The following is an 18733-nucleotide window of genomic DNA, read 5'->3' as shown; positions in this document are numbered from 1 at the left end:
TGTTGGCCGCACCCAGTTGTCTGCAACTGTGGCCCTACGCTTCATCAGGCACCTCTCTCCTGTGCAGAGTGGGCACATTCACCCGTGTCCCCTAGATGTCACACGCATGAGACCTAGTGCTCAAGAGAAGGTTGGATGGAATGAATGATTAAATGAATGGTGTATACTCCCATATGGTGTAGAGTGAAATAAACTGGGAGCCTAGACCCTGGACTCTGATGTCAACACTGCCCCTGATTCTGTGCCATAAACCGTCAGGGTTTACTGGTGCCCAAGAGGTCCAGGCCCAGGAACGCTAAAGTGACCCCCTTTAAATTTATTTTAAGGAAAATGCAAGCACAACAGCCAGAATTGGCTGGGCCATAATGCAAAATGCAGTGTATGTAAATATGAATACATAAATAATATATTGGAAGATAAAGTAGCAAAGAAGATATTTAAATGTTTTTGTTTTATTAAAAGCTCATTAAATTCCATCACATTTTGATTATTGTACTGTTACCAGAAAGGAATCTCCTTGTTTCTAGAAAATACACCCCTAAGTATAAGGGGCGTGGAGCTGCAAATGAGTCAAAGATGGCTCAGAAAAACATTTTTTGTCAAAATTGTAAGTTAGAAGAAGAAAGTTCATGAAAACAGTTAATAGGCATTATTTGACAATCTGTTAGGGGTACCGGTAGGAAGCCAGCCCTGGGGTGCAGGGAGGGTTGATGCTGGGATGTGGGCTTTGGGTGCATCCGTAACGCATGGAGTAGAGGTAAACCTACATCCAGGACAGACTGCCAGGAGGGCGGGCGAAAGGTGCACTGTCATGAGGGCGAAGGTTCAGGGGCTGCCTGGGTGTGGGGAAGAAGGTTGTGCGCTAGGCAGAGCTCCGCAACCAACACGGGCAAAGCCCCAGATGGCTCAGAGCTGGGCTGTGGGGTGGGGGTGAGTTGAACTGATTCAAAGGTCCAGGTTGGCTGCGGAACTGGCCCCTTATGTACTTAAAATCCCTAGGGGGCGACCGGTTTTCGAGGGAGCAGGGATGCTGTCTGGCTCACAGTGGTTCTCTCAGTGACCGTGTCTGCCAGTCATCATATTGGGCCTGTGGCAGTTCTTCCCCGAGGTTTTTCAAACTCTGAAGCAGGGGGAGAGATCCTGCTCTCTTCTCTGGTCAAGATGTAAGCCTGGGCTTAATGAAGGCTGTGCATTGGGACTGTGGGGACATCTGGTCTGAGTGAAGAGGGGCCAAGGAACAAACTTCTATATGATGCCTTCCAGAAACCTTGAGAGAAGCTTTTAAGAACCCAAAGGCCACAGATTTGCTGGCTTTATTCATGTCGATACACAAGCCTGTAGAATCTTGTATATTTGGGCAAGAAGCTGTATACAGAAATGTTCACCGCAGCATTATTTGTAAAAGTTAAAAATCATCTGTTAACCAGAAAATAGATACAATGTTGTGGCAGCAGCCTCCTTAGTATTCCAGCTCTTGTACAGCGGCCTCCCACGTTTAACAGGGCTGAGCTGCATAAACATATTGCAGAAATGACATTGTGTGACTTCCAAGGCTAGGTAATAAAAGGCATTGTGGCTTGAGCCTTGCTCTTTTTTGGTTCACTTGTTCTGGGAGAAAGCCAGCCACCATGTCACAAGGACACTCAAGCAGCCTCCTGGAGAGACCCACAGAGCAAAGGACTGAGGCCTCCTGACACCAACTTGCCAATGATGTGAGTGAACGATCATGGAAGCGGGACTTCCAGCCCCAGTCAAGCCCTCAGAGGACTACAGCCCCAAGCCAACATCTTTAACGCCACTGCCTAGCTCTTTAACCCCACTGCCTAGCTCGAACCAGCCCGCTAATTCCTGGCCTGCAGAAACTAAGATAACAAACATTATTACAGTTTGACTGTAGTTGTTACCAAGGTTAGGGGGCATTTGTTACTTTGCATGTCACAAGGGCTAATACAAATGTTATATACTCATTCAGTGAAATTTTAGACTGCTTGGCTTTTTTATTTTAAAGATTTTATTAGTTTTTAAAGTAATATCTATACCCACTGTGGGGCTCAGATTTACAACCCTGAGATCAAGAGCTGCACACACTATCAACTGAGCCAGCCAGGCCCCCCTAGTCTGCTTGTTTTTAATAAGGGGTTAAGTAGCCGCATCATCGAATTCTGCTGAGCTTTAACTGAGCATTGATGTGAACTTTCCGCATCTGGCACCTAGCAGGCACTTGATACGCTTGTTGCTGTACTCTTCTCTGGTTTTGTTTCCTTCCCTCGGCTTTCCAGCTGAATTTCCCCTCGTCTGACAAACAGGTATTCTCCCTAGTTGGAATATGGTCACAATATTCTCATCTGGTAGGATGGGGTCCATTACCTCTCACGCAAATTGGAGAAAAAGCGCATCTTCTCTTCAGGACGTGAAGTATAACGGGGCCAACCCCATCTGAATGCAGAGATCACAGAAGGCGAGCTTACCTCGGTGGCATCTACTCCATCTTTCAAGCACCTAAACAGGACGGACGGGGTCTAATTAGGCACTAATGAAGTAGAACTTAGAGAAGATGCCAACCTGAGTTCCTGACACTTCTACCCAGCAACCCTAAGGTCTCAGGAGGATTTTATTTTGGTGTCTGGATGAAAGAACTATGTTCCTGAAATGTTAACTACAACTTTTTTTTTTTTTTTAAAGTAACCACACTAAGCCATGCATTTATATAATCATATGAGACTTATCCCTAGGAATAAAATCGACAGCTTCCTCCACTCCCACCAGACAAAACATACATTCCTTGACTTCTGAAAAGCAGGGGGAAGAGCTCACACTAACACCAACGGCTGTGCCAGGGCCCCCATCACGTCACCCACCACTTGCCAAGTGGCTTAAATTACTGGCTTATCCAAAATACAGGGAACTTTTCTGTGCCTGCAAGTCTAGTGGAGCATATATTTAAATATGAAAGAGACCAGTGAAATTCAAAGACAATGGAATTAAGTGAGGAAAGAAAAGTTGCAAGCCCCTGCTAGACCAAGTTAGTTCCTCCACATTTTGGTGAGAACCAGCCCCATACCCATGGGGCTTCTGGGGTCTGTTACCTTGTAAATCTCCAGGGTGAACCGCTGCACCTTGCGACACACCTGAAAGCTAGGAAGCTAAGCAGGGCCCACTTGGAAGAGAGAACAAAAAAACAGACATTTGTTGGCAGTGTCTTGCCACCCCCTGCATCAACTCTCCATCTTTATGCCAGGTCTTCACAGATCCGAAGTGTCACCCGCTGCCTCTCCCCATTCCAAAGGATTTCGGAAAGCCTGAATGGCTTTAGATTTCGGCAGGTCCACAAATACTGCACCTTAAACAGTGGTTCTGTGTGGCCCATGGGGTTTCAGGCTCCCCTTTGAGAGCTTGGCACAGAACAAGGTCTCCTTTCACTTGACCCTCCTTTGCTAATACAAGGCTGTTTGGCTGGGCCCAGCACCCCATGGGGCAAATGTTCGGGCCAAGAATAGTCTTCATTCTTCCTGTGAAGCTTTGAAAGGCTTCTAAAGAACACAGGAAATTGTCAACCCATATTTTCTGTTGAAAACGGCTGACACTAAACTTTGAACATTCTATGGATTAATCCCAAATCATGGGAACCAATTTGCTTGAAAAGAAGCAATTTTTTCAGCAATGTCAGAGATGAGATACTCTGATAAACCATCCCAGCACTATTTGCAAAGAATGACATTATTTTAGAACTCCCATTACTGGCACTGTAAAAAACCCGTTCTTCACCAAAATTACCTTATTTCCATGGCATGTTTTATTGTTGAAACAATAAAGTTACTTAGTAACTCCAAAAGGCTGTGTCTACAAAGAAGCAAGTCTAGAGACCTATCAAGCACCACGCAAACGTACTGAAAATGTACCATCGCCTAAAACTGGGGAAAAACAATACTCTTTTGTCTGTCATGGCCCCAGCATCACCACTTCCAGCAACACCCAAGGATAATCTCCCAAGGTCCAGACACCTCACATGTGCAGTCACAGAATGTAATCTTCACTTTGAATCAGCAAGAGAGATATGGGCCCTAACTTATAGCTGCAGAAACAAATGTTGAGAAAGGAGAAGTAACATGCCCAATTCACAGAGATGGGATCTGAACACAAAGGATTAGTGTGTTCAATTTTCTAGCACAGACCAGGTGGTCGCACGGCAGAAGACTAAAGCAACATAGGCCCTGACCTCATCACCAAGACTGCATCAAACTCCAGCTCTGCCACTTACCACTTGTCTCTAAGTTAGTCACTAAACATCTCCAAACCTGTTTCCACATCTGTAAAAGGGCGATACCAGTATCTATCAAGGGTTAAATGAAGATAATACACAAAAACTAACTTATCGTCTGAAATGTGGTAATAAGTGTTCAATACGTGGATAGCTGTTATTACAAAGGGTAAGGAAAATATTCTGAATGAAATACACGGACTTTTGTTTACATTTGCAAGCTTTTTATTAGAAAGGACTTCAATTTACTGGAGTGGCAGACAGTAATTTTTCCTTTCACATCAAATAGGATAGCACAGCAGTCTTCACTAGGACACCCTTGGGGAGTCAACAAAAATTATTAACGATCTATATACTACCTAGATCAATGGCTTCCAAAGTGGAATGAGTAGAGAGTTCACGGGGGCTTGAGAAGGGTGCTAAACTCTCCCCTCCCCAATTTAAAATTTTGTTTCTTAATTTCACAGTAACACAGCAGCACATGCACACAATTGTAATTATGGATACATGCTCAAGAATATTTCAATAAGGAAACAGGATAAAGTTTGGAGACAGCGATCTTAGATGACTTGCTAAGTCAACATTCTGCTTTTGCTGCATTATTAAGCCATCTTACACTCTTTCCTCTTTTCTCACCTACTACACATTGACCTCCACATTCCTTGGTCAGTTTCTCCCAAGAGGATAAAAGGCACAAAAGGTGGGAAGACTCAGAATGTGCAGGTGGTTCAGTGACACCAAACTAATGAGTCTGAGAGGCAGGAGCCTGTATCTCTTCAGCTTTCAAGAGTATAACCTGAGCTACATAGAAATAAGCCATGTGTCCAATCAATTATCAATTTCCCCCATTGTGAATTTGATAATGAGGCAAGTAGATCTCATCCCACTAGGTGGCAGTAAAGCTCTACCATGCAGTGCCCAAACCAGTCACTGGGATTGGTGCTGACTTGGTCAATGCCGCACAATTAGAAAGATCGTGGTTACTTCAATTACATAATGTTTCTGGACAAAAGAAACTAGGCATTGCCTGTTTTGCTGTTTACAAGCTGGGCTGTCCTTATGTCCTGAGTATTACATGTATTGTGAATGATCATATAGCAGTTCTCAGAAATCCACAGGCCATATAGCAAAAATAGCCCTCAATATGCTTGAAAAGCCTGGAGTCAACAATCAAAAGATCCAGTAAGGTTGTACAGGTCCTGTATCAGATTCAGGTAAAATCCTTAGGTATGATATGGGTAAGATTTGTGCCAGTTTTTACGAGGGTAGTGGAATAAAGGTGATTTACAAACTTACAACAAGATACAGAATTTTTAAATGGTAACTATGAGAACCTGTTTCTAGAACTCTAGAATTAATACTTCACCAGTTAGGCAGGTGGTCTATACAAAGTTTTTCATTTTGCATCCTCCAAATTCAGTAGGTCGTTAACTCCTTAAAACCAAACCTTTATGGTTATAGGTGTTAACCCAATCTCACTTAAGAACCAAAACAAACAAAAAACTCCTGCATATTATACCTATAGTTATTCTGGAACACCTGATTCTAGTCTTAGAATAACAGGCAATTTATTTTTAAAAAGCCACTCACACCATGTATGTTCTTCAACAGCAGAAGGCATTTTAGGATTAACAAACCTTTTCCAAGACAATTTTTAGTGACGGCCATCAAATAAGAATAAATCTTTATTGCGGTATTCCCAAATTATGTTTTTAATGCCTCATGAGATTTACTTTAAAAATAGTAACTCTCAGGGTGCCTGGGTGGGCACCCGGTCGGGTTTAACCCAGTCAGTCAAGCGTCCGACTTTGGCTCAGGTCATGATCTCACAATTTGTGAGTTTGAGCCCTGTGTCAGGCTCTGTGCTGACAGCTCAGAACCTGGAGCCTGTTTCAGATTCTGTACCTCCCTCTCTCTCTGCCCCTCCCCTGTTCGTGCTCGCTCGCTCGCTCTCTCTCTCAAAAATAAACATTAAAAAAAAAAAAAAGTAACCCTGGGGTGAATTTACATATAAACTGAAGATACTATAACATAAATAATCTTCCTAATATATGTTTTACATTTTAGATCTATTTTTTTTTGAAAAGCAATAAGGATCGTTTTAAGCATACTGACTTATTTAAATCCTTCAGCCTGTGAAACCAAAAATATTGGCTCGTAAGAATTAGCAGTTACTTCCTTCTGCTTGGATCATTAATTTTTAAAAGTAACAAACATGGTGCAACTTTTTAAGGTAATGAACTGGGTTGCATTAATTATATTTAATATACCATAAAGCATTATGTTAAAATCTACATCATTGATCTTTAAATTGCACCACTTCTTTCCAGTTACAAAATTTCAGTTTCCAGGGACTTGAGAGTTCATCTAATGTGAATGAGTTGGGATTTCTTCTCAGAGGTATAAACATTAATGAGAGTAATGAGTAGAGATAACTGTACATCTCATAAATTAGAAAAGCAATACATTGACCATATTCTAAATGAAATAAACATACAATAGAAAAGAGGAGTTACAATTGTGGAGGAGACAAATTCAAGTTGAAGTTTCTTCCCAAACATATTCTATTCTTGTATATCAACTGTAGAATATTTAAGAGCCCACACTCTATTACATCACAACATTGTTTATTATGTGAATTTTTTACAATACAAACAAAAAAAAAATACAGAAATGCAATATATGAATACAGCTAAATGCAGAATGGTGACTTTTTTTTTCTTTTCAGGAGGCCATGATTCCCATTTCTAGTAAAATAAAGAGACTGCACATAGGTAGAAACAGGTTGGTCGTTAGCTTCACAATTTTGCCTAGAAATGATCTATAAATGCATTTTTCCCCTGCTACTTACCATAAAGTGTAAAAAGGGAATTAAAGGAAAGTTTCCTTGTTGGTTCCTACCATATGAAAGATGCTATATTCTATTTTAGCAGGGCCAATATATGGAAAATACCTAAATAAAATGTTATTACAAAAATGAAGCAGTAATGAGATTCTGGCTAAAGAGGGTACTAAATGAGAATAACATATATTTAAAGAATCCAAAACAAACAAATAAACAAAAAAAGGTTGTTATAAAAAAGCTCTAGGTGCATTGTAAGCATATAGGATTTTTTTCCATGTGTATTTTTAAACAATGGAAGTGTCAAAAAATAGGGTCAACTGTGTTAGACTAAATTACATTATTGTATATGCTGCACTGAATGGAACCTTTGTATTATAATTATCATAGAGAAGCATAGTTTGCATCATATTATGGCAATTTATCCTCAATGAAAACCTTCCAGAGTCCTTTTATTTTGGAATATCTTGTAAACAATCAAACCACCAGAACATGATTGTACAACAGTAAAATGTTTTCTTGCATTAAATTGAAGACATCTGTTTAATAAAAAAAAAAAAAAAAGAAAGAAAGAAAGAAAAAAAAAAGAACAAGAAAAGAAAATGTAGGAAAGGTACTTAGAGCTGTTAGTTTCTAAGTACACAACACCCTAGACAATTCAAGGCATCTTAATCTCCATCAAGAACAAAAAAATAATAATAATTTTTGTCATGCTGTTAAATCCATCATTAAGGATAAAACTGGTGCAAATTGGTCAAACGGATCCAACAAACACTGATGTCCAAGCTGGCATATTGGCAACTAATACGTAACTGGTGGTCAATAGAGGGTTTAAAAGATCTTCCCTTTCTTCTTGTTCTTTTCCAAGGTTCTAAATGATTCAAGGAAAATAATCAAAATGAGTGGCCATGTTATAAACATTAAAGATAACATAAGATGGTAGCAATGGCTAACCCAATTACAACTGTTAGATTTTCAAACAGTACCTTTTTTTAGCTTAAAAAATTATCAGATTTAGAAGTGAATGACGACAATACAAATCTGTAACAGACAATCAAATTTTGACCAAATTTCAGGATAAACATTAAAAATAGGACAGAAATCCAGTTTTAATGTAGGAGAACAATTCTTCCCAAATAAGAGTGCAAACTGAAAAAGATCAAGTGACATCAAATAGGGTACCTTCTCTTCTACTATTTGCATTCTCAATTACATTTGCTTTTACAAATAGATTTTCCTTTTCACTGGGGAAAAAATTAAAAGAAGGAAAGCATTATAGAACAAATGTCTAACCTTGAAAATATTTAGCAGTGAGGGTAAATTGTAGAATTCTTATAGGGATATAACTTTTCAGTTTTAAATGGGACTAACAAGGAAAAGAACAACACCAAGGTACAAATATTACTAAGTTTTGTGTAAATTAAGAACAAGTAATTGATCAGTTGTATTTGGAATTACATATCCAATATTTTACCTTCAGAACTTAATCCTAAAGAAATAACACAATTAAAACATAGCCCTAAATTGTATAAAAGATTTTTGCAGCAGTGTTTTCTATGCTTGCTGACGATTGAACACAACTATTATGTCCAACAATTGAGGGGAGGAGGGAAGAAATTGATTATGGTGAGTCAAGTGGGGAGAATGTGATGAAGCTACCAAGTTATAATTATGAAGACAGTTAAGTAATGGAAAATGCTTGTAATGAAAAGAAATACTGTTAGAGTAGACAGATTGCATCCATCTATGTAAAAATATTCACCCATGAAAATAATTGTGGTTGTGTGATAATGGGTAATATCTTTTAAAATGCTAATATTGTTAAAATAAACAAGACAATAATTCCTTGAAACATTAATATACACATTTCTTGGGAATCTGATATTAATTACCTGGAAGAGTTCTGTTGTTCTAAAATACGTTGTTGGGCTTCCCAGTTTGCTTTCTCATCTTCAAACTGACGACGTTTTTCCTCTAATTCTTTGTGCTGTGCTTCCAAGTTCTTTTTCATTTGCTCATGGCGCCTTTGGAGCTAAATCACAGCACGATATATAAAATAAAACTATTTAAGAAATCAGGAACAGAAGTAGGTTTCACCCAGGCATTCTAATGTTAAAATTATGAGCACTGAGTTCTTGTGCTATAAATTCAGAGTACCACCTGGAAAGCACTGTCTAGGTTTTCTTCTCCTATAGGAGGCCAGTGACCCAAGAGAATAATCTTGGGAAATAGGAAAAAAAAGTACAAAAAGTTTACAGTTGTGTTGCACTTTACAATGGACATATCCTATCTTATGACCTCACTTTTCATTATTCATAAGTATGTAGAAGCAAGGCAAATAAGACATCACTGTCCCCATTGTATAAATGAGTAAACAGCTGCAGAGTTTAAGTCCCTTGCCCAAAATCATTAGCCAGAAAAATAGAAGAATGAGGATTTGAACTGCCTCCTAATTCTAAGCTCAGAAAGCTAAGACAAGTGGAATGAAAGCAGGTATACATAAAGACTTAAATTTAGAGCTCCAAGATCATAGGAAGCTCCCCCAATTCTTATAAAGCAGTGGTTTCTCAAATATTAATTTTCATATAAATCACCAGGAGTGCTCTGTTAAAAAATATTGAACCCTGGACCTCACCAAAACATACTGAATTAGAATCCTTCAGTGTTAAGATTAGAAATCTGCATTTTCAACAAGCCCCAGAGATTCCAATGCAGGTGGTTTTCCTACACTGAAAATCAATGCTGTATAAGAATGCTGACTAAGTAGAAACACTCACACAAAGTAACTGCAGAAACAGAGAGCTCACCTAATGGATCACTAAATAATGTCACTTATGCACTAGTCAGTCCATTTCTGAAGAAAATAGTCATTAATAAAAAAAAAAAAATCAGATTAAATCTAAATACACTTAATACCCCAAAAATATTCAAAATCTTCAGATGTCTAGGAATCATGTTCTACTAATGATATTACATCAGTGAGTTAACATCTTGAATTTGGATTAGAATGAAATTTTGCATATAATTTATTTTCTCAATTATTTTGTAAACCCACAGAGAGGGACTTCAAATTTACTCCTACTGCAAATATTTCATGCAATTCCTAAAAAATAAAACCATCTAAGATAAATTTAAGCAAACATGAGTCAAATATGCTATGATCATCTTCCTGATCATAGCAAACAAGGTACTAAGAAAATATCAGAAAATAGAAATGCAGGAAAATGCCTTTAGTTATAGAAAAAATGCAAGGAAATCAGAAATACACAATTCACAATAGTTACCTCTGAGAAGGAGAAAAAGTGCTACCATAGGCACACAAGGGCCTCAAATGAACTAATGAAGTCTTAGTTTTTAAGCTGGGTAGTTAAGTTCACGGGTGTTCATCATTTTTAATGTGTAAATTTCTGTTGTATGTAAGTATCTTCTGTGTTAGTTGCATGTAGGTAAGAAGTACAGGTTACAGTCCCTCTCAAGAAACCCTTGGGGTTATGTCTTCCAAACTTCTGAATACTTCAGATCTTAGAATGGCAACACTACTTAGAAATATATACATACTACATTTGCAAAACACATCCTGGGTTGTCTAGGGTAGCACCTATAATCAAACACATTACTATTTTTTTGCAGTAAATTTTATAAATATTCACATCAAGTAGAATAAAACTATTAGTTCTATGTCTGGTTTTGCAGTTTTCAGAGCTTGTCAGGATTTAAGATTTGAAACTATGGATACATGACCGTGGATTTATCTGGTGAATAAGAGCAAACTTAAAGAATTAAGTGAGTTCAAATAATGGCTTACAACTATACATGCAGCACTGACCAAGTTAATTTATCCTTCCTCTCATGAAAATAAAAGGAAGATGGACAATAGTATCTACTCCATAGGGTTATGGTGTGGATTTAATGACATAACACAAGAAGGGTGCTTAGTAGTGCGCCTGATGCCCTGTGCTGCTGGACATTAGCAGCTATGCCTAAACAAACACTTTTAGCACTAATGAACTTGAAAAAAAAAAAAAAACCTATTAAGGTTAAATAGGTTCCTTCACCCATATATTTATATACTTAACATGGCTTACAGTATTAGGGGAAACTTGGCCAGATTTCTTTACAGGTTCTTTCATGCTAAGAAAGATTTCAGACTTCAAAGAGTAGTTAAGTTTTTCAAAACTGTTTTCACCATTTACAGAAATCATAAAAACTCTTGAAAGGTTCTTTGGCTACAGTTTCATAATTATTTCTTTATAACATTTACTCTTAGGAGGAAGCTCTAAAATATGTCTATAGTAAATGTAAATGTAACTACTTTTAGATTTTCAAAGAAATCTTGAGTTTGGAGGTAATGCAGACTCTTGATTATTCCTGTTTTTATTCCCCTTCTGTTACGGACTTTTCCAGATTATTCACTAATTAACGAAAGGGTACAAACTCTTAGATTTAATTTAATCTCCAAAACGTCATCTTAATAACAGGTGCCAGGGCTGCTATTCCTGCAGTCTTCTGAGAACTCAAACAAGAAGGAACTATTCTGTATCTCTGCTGAATTAAGCCTATAACAAATATAACAACAGTCACAGTTGCTTTTTTTTTAAGTTTGTTTATTTATTTTGAGAGATGGAGAGAGAGAGACAGAGACAGAGAGAGAGAGAGAGAGAGAGAGAGAGAGAAAGAATCCCAAGCAGGCTCCATGCTCAGAGCAGAGGCCAACCCAGAGTTTGAGACCATGACCTGAGACAAAATCAAGAGTCGGACACTTAACCAGGTGCCCCTGTCTTGTTTTGTTTTGTTTGTTTTTAAGTAAGAAATTACATGTAAAGCCCAGTAATTTAAGAGAAATTTAATGTGGAATAAAAACATTTCTTTAAAATTTTTCAGTATTTTACTCACTCCATGCATTCTATTTAGTGCATTAAAATACTTTGTTAGATATTTAGTCAAAGAGGGTTTCCGTATTTTATACAGTAATTACAAAGGCAATGAGATCAACCATAAGGATGTAACAGAATAGATCTGAATCCCCTTTGAATTTATTTAGATACAAATATTATTAGTGGAGCTACATATAAACATAGGGATCTCACTGAATTTTAACATTAAAGGTCACTTAAAAAAATATTTCATGTTAATATCTATCACACCAACTACTTATTTGATAGAGTCTCATGTTAGTGCTTTTCCCCTCCATCTTTCACTTCTTGAAGGAAATGTAAGGGAATGTCTTCAAAGTCTTTTTGATTAATAAAAACTAAATGCATGCCTCAACATCTATAGAGGGATTCCAAGGTCGTAAAGAAGCTTGTTGGGATGCTTTGTCACTACTCTACGAATTTTTAACACTAGCAATTACTCTGACACTATATTACAAATAAGCCCAATTCATTTACAGTAATATCACATTCCTTCATTTTCTCTCCTTTGGCTGTTTGTTTTATCCTGGCATGCCCTTAGTTCAGTTAAGGTTCTCTCTCTCTCTTTCTTTCTCTCATTCATATGCAAGTAACTCTGGTTGATGATGATGATGATGATGATGATGATGATGATTCTAATACTAGTTTTTATTCTTACATCCACCCAAAACTCTGATCTTTACTTTTCTTACACTGAATATAAGGAATAGCTTATAATTCCGCTTCTCATAATTTGCTCATTAAAACTCATAATTCATTATAATTATTCTATTATGTCTTCCTACCAAGTATATGTGTTCAAATACTAACATATCAAAACATACGTTATTATAAACAAAGTACTTGCTTTTATTTCTCCATTTTATTACACTAGGGCAGTGACCCTAAATTTTTTTTAATGTTATTTATTTTTGAGAGGGAGAGTAAGTGACCACAGTGGGGGAGGGGCAGAGAGAGAGAGAGGGAGACACAGAATCTGAAGCAGGCTCCAGGCTCCGAGCTGTCAGCACAGAGCCTGATGCGGGGCTCGAACCCACGAACCTTGAGATCATGACCTGAGCCGAAGTCGGACGCTTAACCGACTGAGCCACCCAGGCGCACCAAGCTTCTTTATATTTTTCTTTAATTTAATATTTATTTTCTTTTTGAGAGAGAGAGAGAGAGAGAGAGAGAGAGAGCGAGAGCGAGCAAGCACAAGTGGGGGAGGGGCAGAGAGAGAGGGAGACACAGAATCCAAAACAGGCTCCAGGCTCCGAGCTGTCAGCACAGAGCCCGACGTGGGGCTCGAACGCATGAACCTTGAGATCATGACCTAGGCCAAAGTTGGACGCTCAACTGACTGAGCCACTCAGGCGCCACATTAGGGCATTATATTAAATTTTTAAAAATATGTGTAGAGAGGTTTTACTATCTAGACTACTGAAGACCTTTGTCATTTTAAAAAGAAATACTGTGTCCGTAACGGGACAACGTTAGGCTCTACCTCAGCTTCCGAATCCTTCAGTTTTTGAACTTTTTCTTTGACCTTCATCTCAAACACCTGCTCCATCTCCATCTCCATCTTCTTCATCTTAGCTACATGCTCCCTTCTTTCTTCTTCCATTTGTGCAAGAGGGCTCCTGTTGTGAATATTAAGGATAATCATCAGAAGTCCAAAAATGAGAAGTATGATACAAAACTCTGACACGGCGATGAAAACAAATGAGATGCTGTCATCACTAAATTCTGTTTTTTGAAAATAAGCTTGAAAATGATTTTTCAATTATTCTGAACACCATCTTAGATGACACAGATCACAGATTGGAAGTTTTGTGTATAAATGCATTAAAAATTCTTTAGAAGCTTCAAAAGTTGTATTTCTAATCTAGAATTTCCTTCCAGTTTTATATTTAAACTGGAATCTCTAGTGAACAATTATTATGAAAAGAGACATGAATAACAAACTGTTAGCAGGAGGTTTCTCTAAAGCTAGTTAGTGCATACCAATCTAAAGATGACACATAAAATAAACTGTAGAAGGAAAATGGAAAGGAAACATTCCTAAATTATACTCACAGCATGGAAAATGAGAAGAAAATTATTTAATTTTGTACTTTCAACAAAATTTTATTTATTTTTTGTATTTTTTATTTTTTTACATTTTATTTATTTTTGAGAGAGAGAGAGAGACAGAGACAGAGCACAAGTAGGAGAGAGGCAGAGAGAGAGGGAGACACAGAATTTGAAGCAGGCTCCAGGCTCTGTGCTGTCAGCACAGAGCCTGACGTGGGGCTTGAACTCAAGAACCATGAGATCATGACCTGAGCCGAAGTCAGACACTTAACTGACTGAGCCATCCAGGCACCCCTCAACAAAATTTTAATGCGAAAAAAGGAACTGAGCTAATGAAGTTAATATACATAGCCTATTTGTAGTTCTAAAAATTTCTAAGTGTTATAATCTCTTCTTCTAAGACAATTACTGACATTATAATTGTAAGTTAATTAACACCAATTCAGACTTATTTTAGTAACTGAAATGACATGCTGGAAATGACTACCAGTCAATACCTAGAACATTTTTCATTTCTAGGCCATTTATGGTAATTTCACTGATTATGAAAATTCATTCTACCTATTTTAGTGTCTAAAGTTTCTGTCTTACTTTAAAACATGTACTGGTGATAAAAAAACACATACATAGATGCATACACATGAGAAAGAATCAGAAGCAAATAAATATCCTAGTAATTTTTTTTTGAAATGCCAGAAAACAGACACAAGCATAGTTGAATGGAAGTATTTCAGTCTACTAACATTAAGGTCCACAGGCTCAATTCTCTACACAATTTTGTTCAAAATTTTCATGTTGAAAAATACTGCAGATGAGCTTTATATAATGGCTAGCATACTCACAGACACAAGGGAACATAAAATTATCAGCAACTTACTATAGTCCCAGGGAAGAAAGAAACATGTACTCTGTGGCTTTGAGGATCTCTGAAAAGTATTCAATACACTAGAGCAACCTAAAGAGGCAGGCCTTCTTCTGACTTTGTTGATAAAACTTGTTTACTTTGCCTCCACATAAACAGCCTTTGACCACTGAATTGTATGTTTAAATTGGTGAATTTTATGTCAGTAAAACAGTTTAAAAAATTAAATCATGGCTTATAAACAAAAACAAAATCAGGCCTTGGATTTCACCCATAACCTCTAGGGTTAGTCACTTTAATCCTGATGTGAGACACTCTGATTATGGTAGATTTCTCTCCTAATGAGGCTGAGTATTTTTCCAGTACTCCTCTTCCCCCTATCAAGGAGAAGGACAAAAGAGCCTGATGGAATATATTCAACAAGAGCAACAGGTCAGAACACTGGCTATGGATTTTTCTTACCAAAAAGGGAGGACAAAGCCATGAAGCACTGCTGTGATCAAGATGATCTGTTTTTGCAATTAGTGTAATCTAGAATAAAATGCTAACTGAAGGATAGTTCTTCACCAAAAGTAAACTTACAAACCTGCAGTATATTTTAGCAATTAAACAATTAATCAGAAGTTCTGAAAATGAAACTAAACCAAACATTAACTTAGAACAAAAACCTGCATTCAAAAAGTGAGGTCAACTGAACAAAATTGTTAAAAATTTTTTTAATGTTTATTTTCGAGAGCGAGAGAGAGCGTGAGCGCACGAGTAGGGGAAGGGCAGAGAGAGTGGGGACAGAGGATCCAAGGCAGGATCTGCACTGTCAGCACAGAGACCGATGCAGGGCTCAAACCCATAAGCCTTGAGAGAACATCCTGAGCTGTAATCAGACGCTTAACCGCCTGAGCCTCTGAAATAAATTTTTAAATGTAAATATCATTATTTCATTAAAAGTTAAGGCCCTCCTTGATAATGTAGTTCTCATATCTATGGCAGGTGTTTTGGTACAGGGGCTTCCAATCTCTTGAGCAGAGTGGCAATGAATCCCCTGAAATGACACACTAAACATGTGTGTCCATGCAAGCATTCTTCCGGTGAGAGGGTCCAAAGCTTTTGTTAGATTTTGAGTCTATAAACCTCACTTATTCCATCTCCCAGAACATTTTTAGCCTCTAGAAGAGAAATAATCTAATAACTATTTTTTTAATGGACAGTTTTAACTGAATATGTATGTTTAAGCAACTGAGACTATCCAACAATATTGGCGTAATCTGAAAACATAGTTCAAAACTGTATAGTAAATAAATTAGAAACTCAGACTGATTTTAAAATTAAATATATATTCCTCCTTATAATAAAATGCTCATTTAATTTTATCCTTGGGAGGAAAAAGGCAATTCATGTAAATTCAAAGAACTCATGGTATAATTTGCACATGAAAAGGTTACCAGCTAACCAAAAGTAACCACTGTTATTTTGATTTTTATTTAGATAACTCTAGGCGGAAAGACTATATTTTGAAATTTGCTTTTAAATTCTAAATTTATTAAAAACCTTTACATCTTAAAAGAAAAAAAACTTACATGCCTTCAACTGTGTCATATCTAAAAGAACAAAAAACGGAGACTTAAAACACTTAGAGTAAACCACACTAAAAGCAACAATTAAAGGCAAATTCAGAGACCAGAGACGTCACAATTAAGTAATTTAAAGTATGTGCCCTAAAGCAAAGTTTATGGCAAAATTTGTTAAAGTTAGTTAATTTCTTTCCCAAAATTCTGTTAATTACTATACCAAATCATTATGAAAATAAGCATGCTGTGCAATTATCTTCTGACAGCCTGCTCAAATTTTTAAACCTATTTAAATACATGTACTTCCAAAAAAGGAAATATTTACAATATTTCGTATCTGAGATACTTTAAGTTTTTCAGCCTTGTAAAAATACTTGACTTCTGATCAAATGAACTGATATTCCAGTATTATAAAAAAATGGTTATACATATCTAAAATAAATTTTTTTAAGCCTCTCATCAGTAAAAATGATCTTTGAAATCTTAAATTAGCACCACATTTGTAGTCATCGTTATGAAAGTGATATTTAGGAAACTGTAATACAATATTGTGCTTACAATGTAGGAAACACAGAAAGAAGGATCACTTTTTTTCATCACATTATTTTTTTCCAAATAAAACCTTTTTAACTAGAGGATCAGAAAAACCATTTAAATTGTATCATAGCCTAACTGCTTTAAAAAAAATTTTTTTTTTAAATGTTTATTTATTTTTGAGAGAGAAAGACACAGGGTGCCAGTGGAGGAGGGGCAGAGAGAGAGGGAGACACAGAATCCGAAGCAGGCTCCAGGCTCTGAGCTGTCAGCACAGAGCCCCACGTGGAGCTCGAATCACAAACCCTGAGATCATGACCTGAGCCAAAGTTGGATGGTTAACTGACTGAGCCACCCAGGCGCCCCAGCCTAACTGCTTTTTAATGGGAAATTGTTCTTTACACACATAGACATGCTAAAGCTTATTCACTTAAACTTGTCAGAGAAATTTTTTTTTTTAACTTTTTTTTTTTTTTTTAATGTTTTTATAAACTTGTCAGAGAAATTTAAAGGGACTCAGCCAAAGAAATGAAAGGTCCAGGTAAAAGTTTTTTAAAAAGGAAAAAAAAAAAAGTCTATAACATAACCTGAGTATCATGCTAAATCTCCAAAGATATAACACAGCTCCTCCTAGGGATCTCTTTAAAGGTTTATGGTTCCTGAAAGCCACCAGATGATTCACCCTTTCATGTGACCAACGAAAAATGACAGCAAGGACCACACAAGGCTGACCTAGTAAGGTTTTACTGTGGTGGTGTTACATGACCCACATTTTGAGTGTAAGAGAAAACAAACACATTTCATTTAAATTATGTGTGGTCTTTCCTGAAGAACACATTAAACAAATACATTCACATACTTTTGCATCAATGGTTAGTAGGCCACTGTGGAAACAGACATGTAGCAATTTTCATACAAAAATTTTCAAAGGAATTTCATTTACATGGATTTCAAAGAGCAATAAAAATTTCCAAAATTTTTGGGAAACAATAGTTACCAACATTTTATTTTGCCAAGTGAGAGCATTATAACCAAAAGTAAACAAAACAATATTCTACTACTATTATATTTTCATGAAAGGACGTCTGAACAAAGGGTAAAGGATACAACTGAATAAATTTAAGTCTTTGAAAAAACTTTGGGAAACTTCAGAAAACTGTCTTTATTTCTCTTTCAATGAAAACTCTGTCATGTACTAAGGGCGCTCTAAAAATCAGCCTTTGAAAATATGTATTTTTAGTCCTTTCTAGGAATTTTGTCATCCATAAAGTTTTCCCAAGCTTACAGATGGAGAAGGCTATAGAAAACAGAAAAATAGTGTATGGGAAAGAGGAACAGGGTATGCCCAACTTGAAGCAAGGTATCAATCAATGATAGACAACAGTTCATGAGAGTTACCAATCAAATGTGGTTTTAAGTAAAACATACAAAAGAAGATCAAGGAAGGAATAACTTTAAGAAGCACGTTTAGCAAAAACAAAACACAACAAAACAAATAAAACCTTCCTCTTACTGGGGATCACTTTTCTTTCTTTAAGAGATCTGCCATCTGGATATGGCTAATTCTTCTCTCTTTTCTTTTACAACCCCTTGTTCAATCTTCTTTGATCTGGAACTTGACCTTCCTCTCTGTTCCTTCAAATTGCCTACCACCCTCCACTCTCCAGTCAGGGGTGAACAAGATACACTCGCCCTGAGGATTTAAGA

General features: G+C 37.0%; 1 protein-coding gene across 4 annotated transcripts in view; it reads right to left on the bottom strand.

Annotated features, from left to right (window-relative positions):
- Positions 1–6868: 6868 nt before the first annotated feature.
- The window catches only part of SEPTIN7 (septin 7), a 118162-nt gene continuing 106297 nt past the window's right edge, over positions 6869–18733 (bottom strand). For all 4 annotated transcript variants that reach the window (XM_019418149.2, XM_053898156.1, XM_053898158.1 and 1 more), the window contains 3 exons: positions 13497–13632; positions 8993–9132; positions 6869–7971 (listed from right to left, as the gene is read on the bottom strand). In XM_019418149.2, the coding sequence (XP_019273694.1) occupies positions 7932–7971; positions 8993–9132; positions 13497–13632 (316 nt within the window). In that variant the 3' untranslated portion in view covers positions 6869–7931. The remainder of the gene's footprint in view (positions 7972–8992; positions 9133–13496; positions 13633–18733) is intronic.

This window comes from Panthera pardus, unplaced genomic scaffold (assembly GCF_024362965.1).
Source record: "Panthera pardus isolate Hobbes unplaced genomic scaffold, ASM2436296v1 HiC_scaffold_8, whole genome shotgun sequence".
NCBI classification, from domain to species: domain Eukaryota; kingdom Metazoa; phylum Chordata; class Mammalia; order Carnivora; family Felidae; genus Panthera; species Panthera pardus.
Note: the sequence above shows the minus strand (reverse complement) of the source record. Positions and strands in the feature narration are given on the sequence as shown.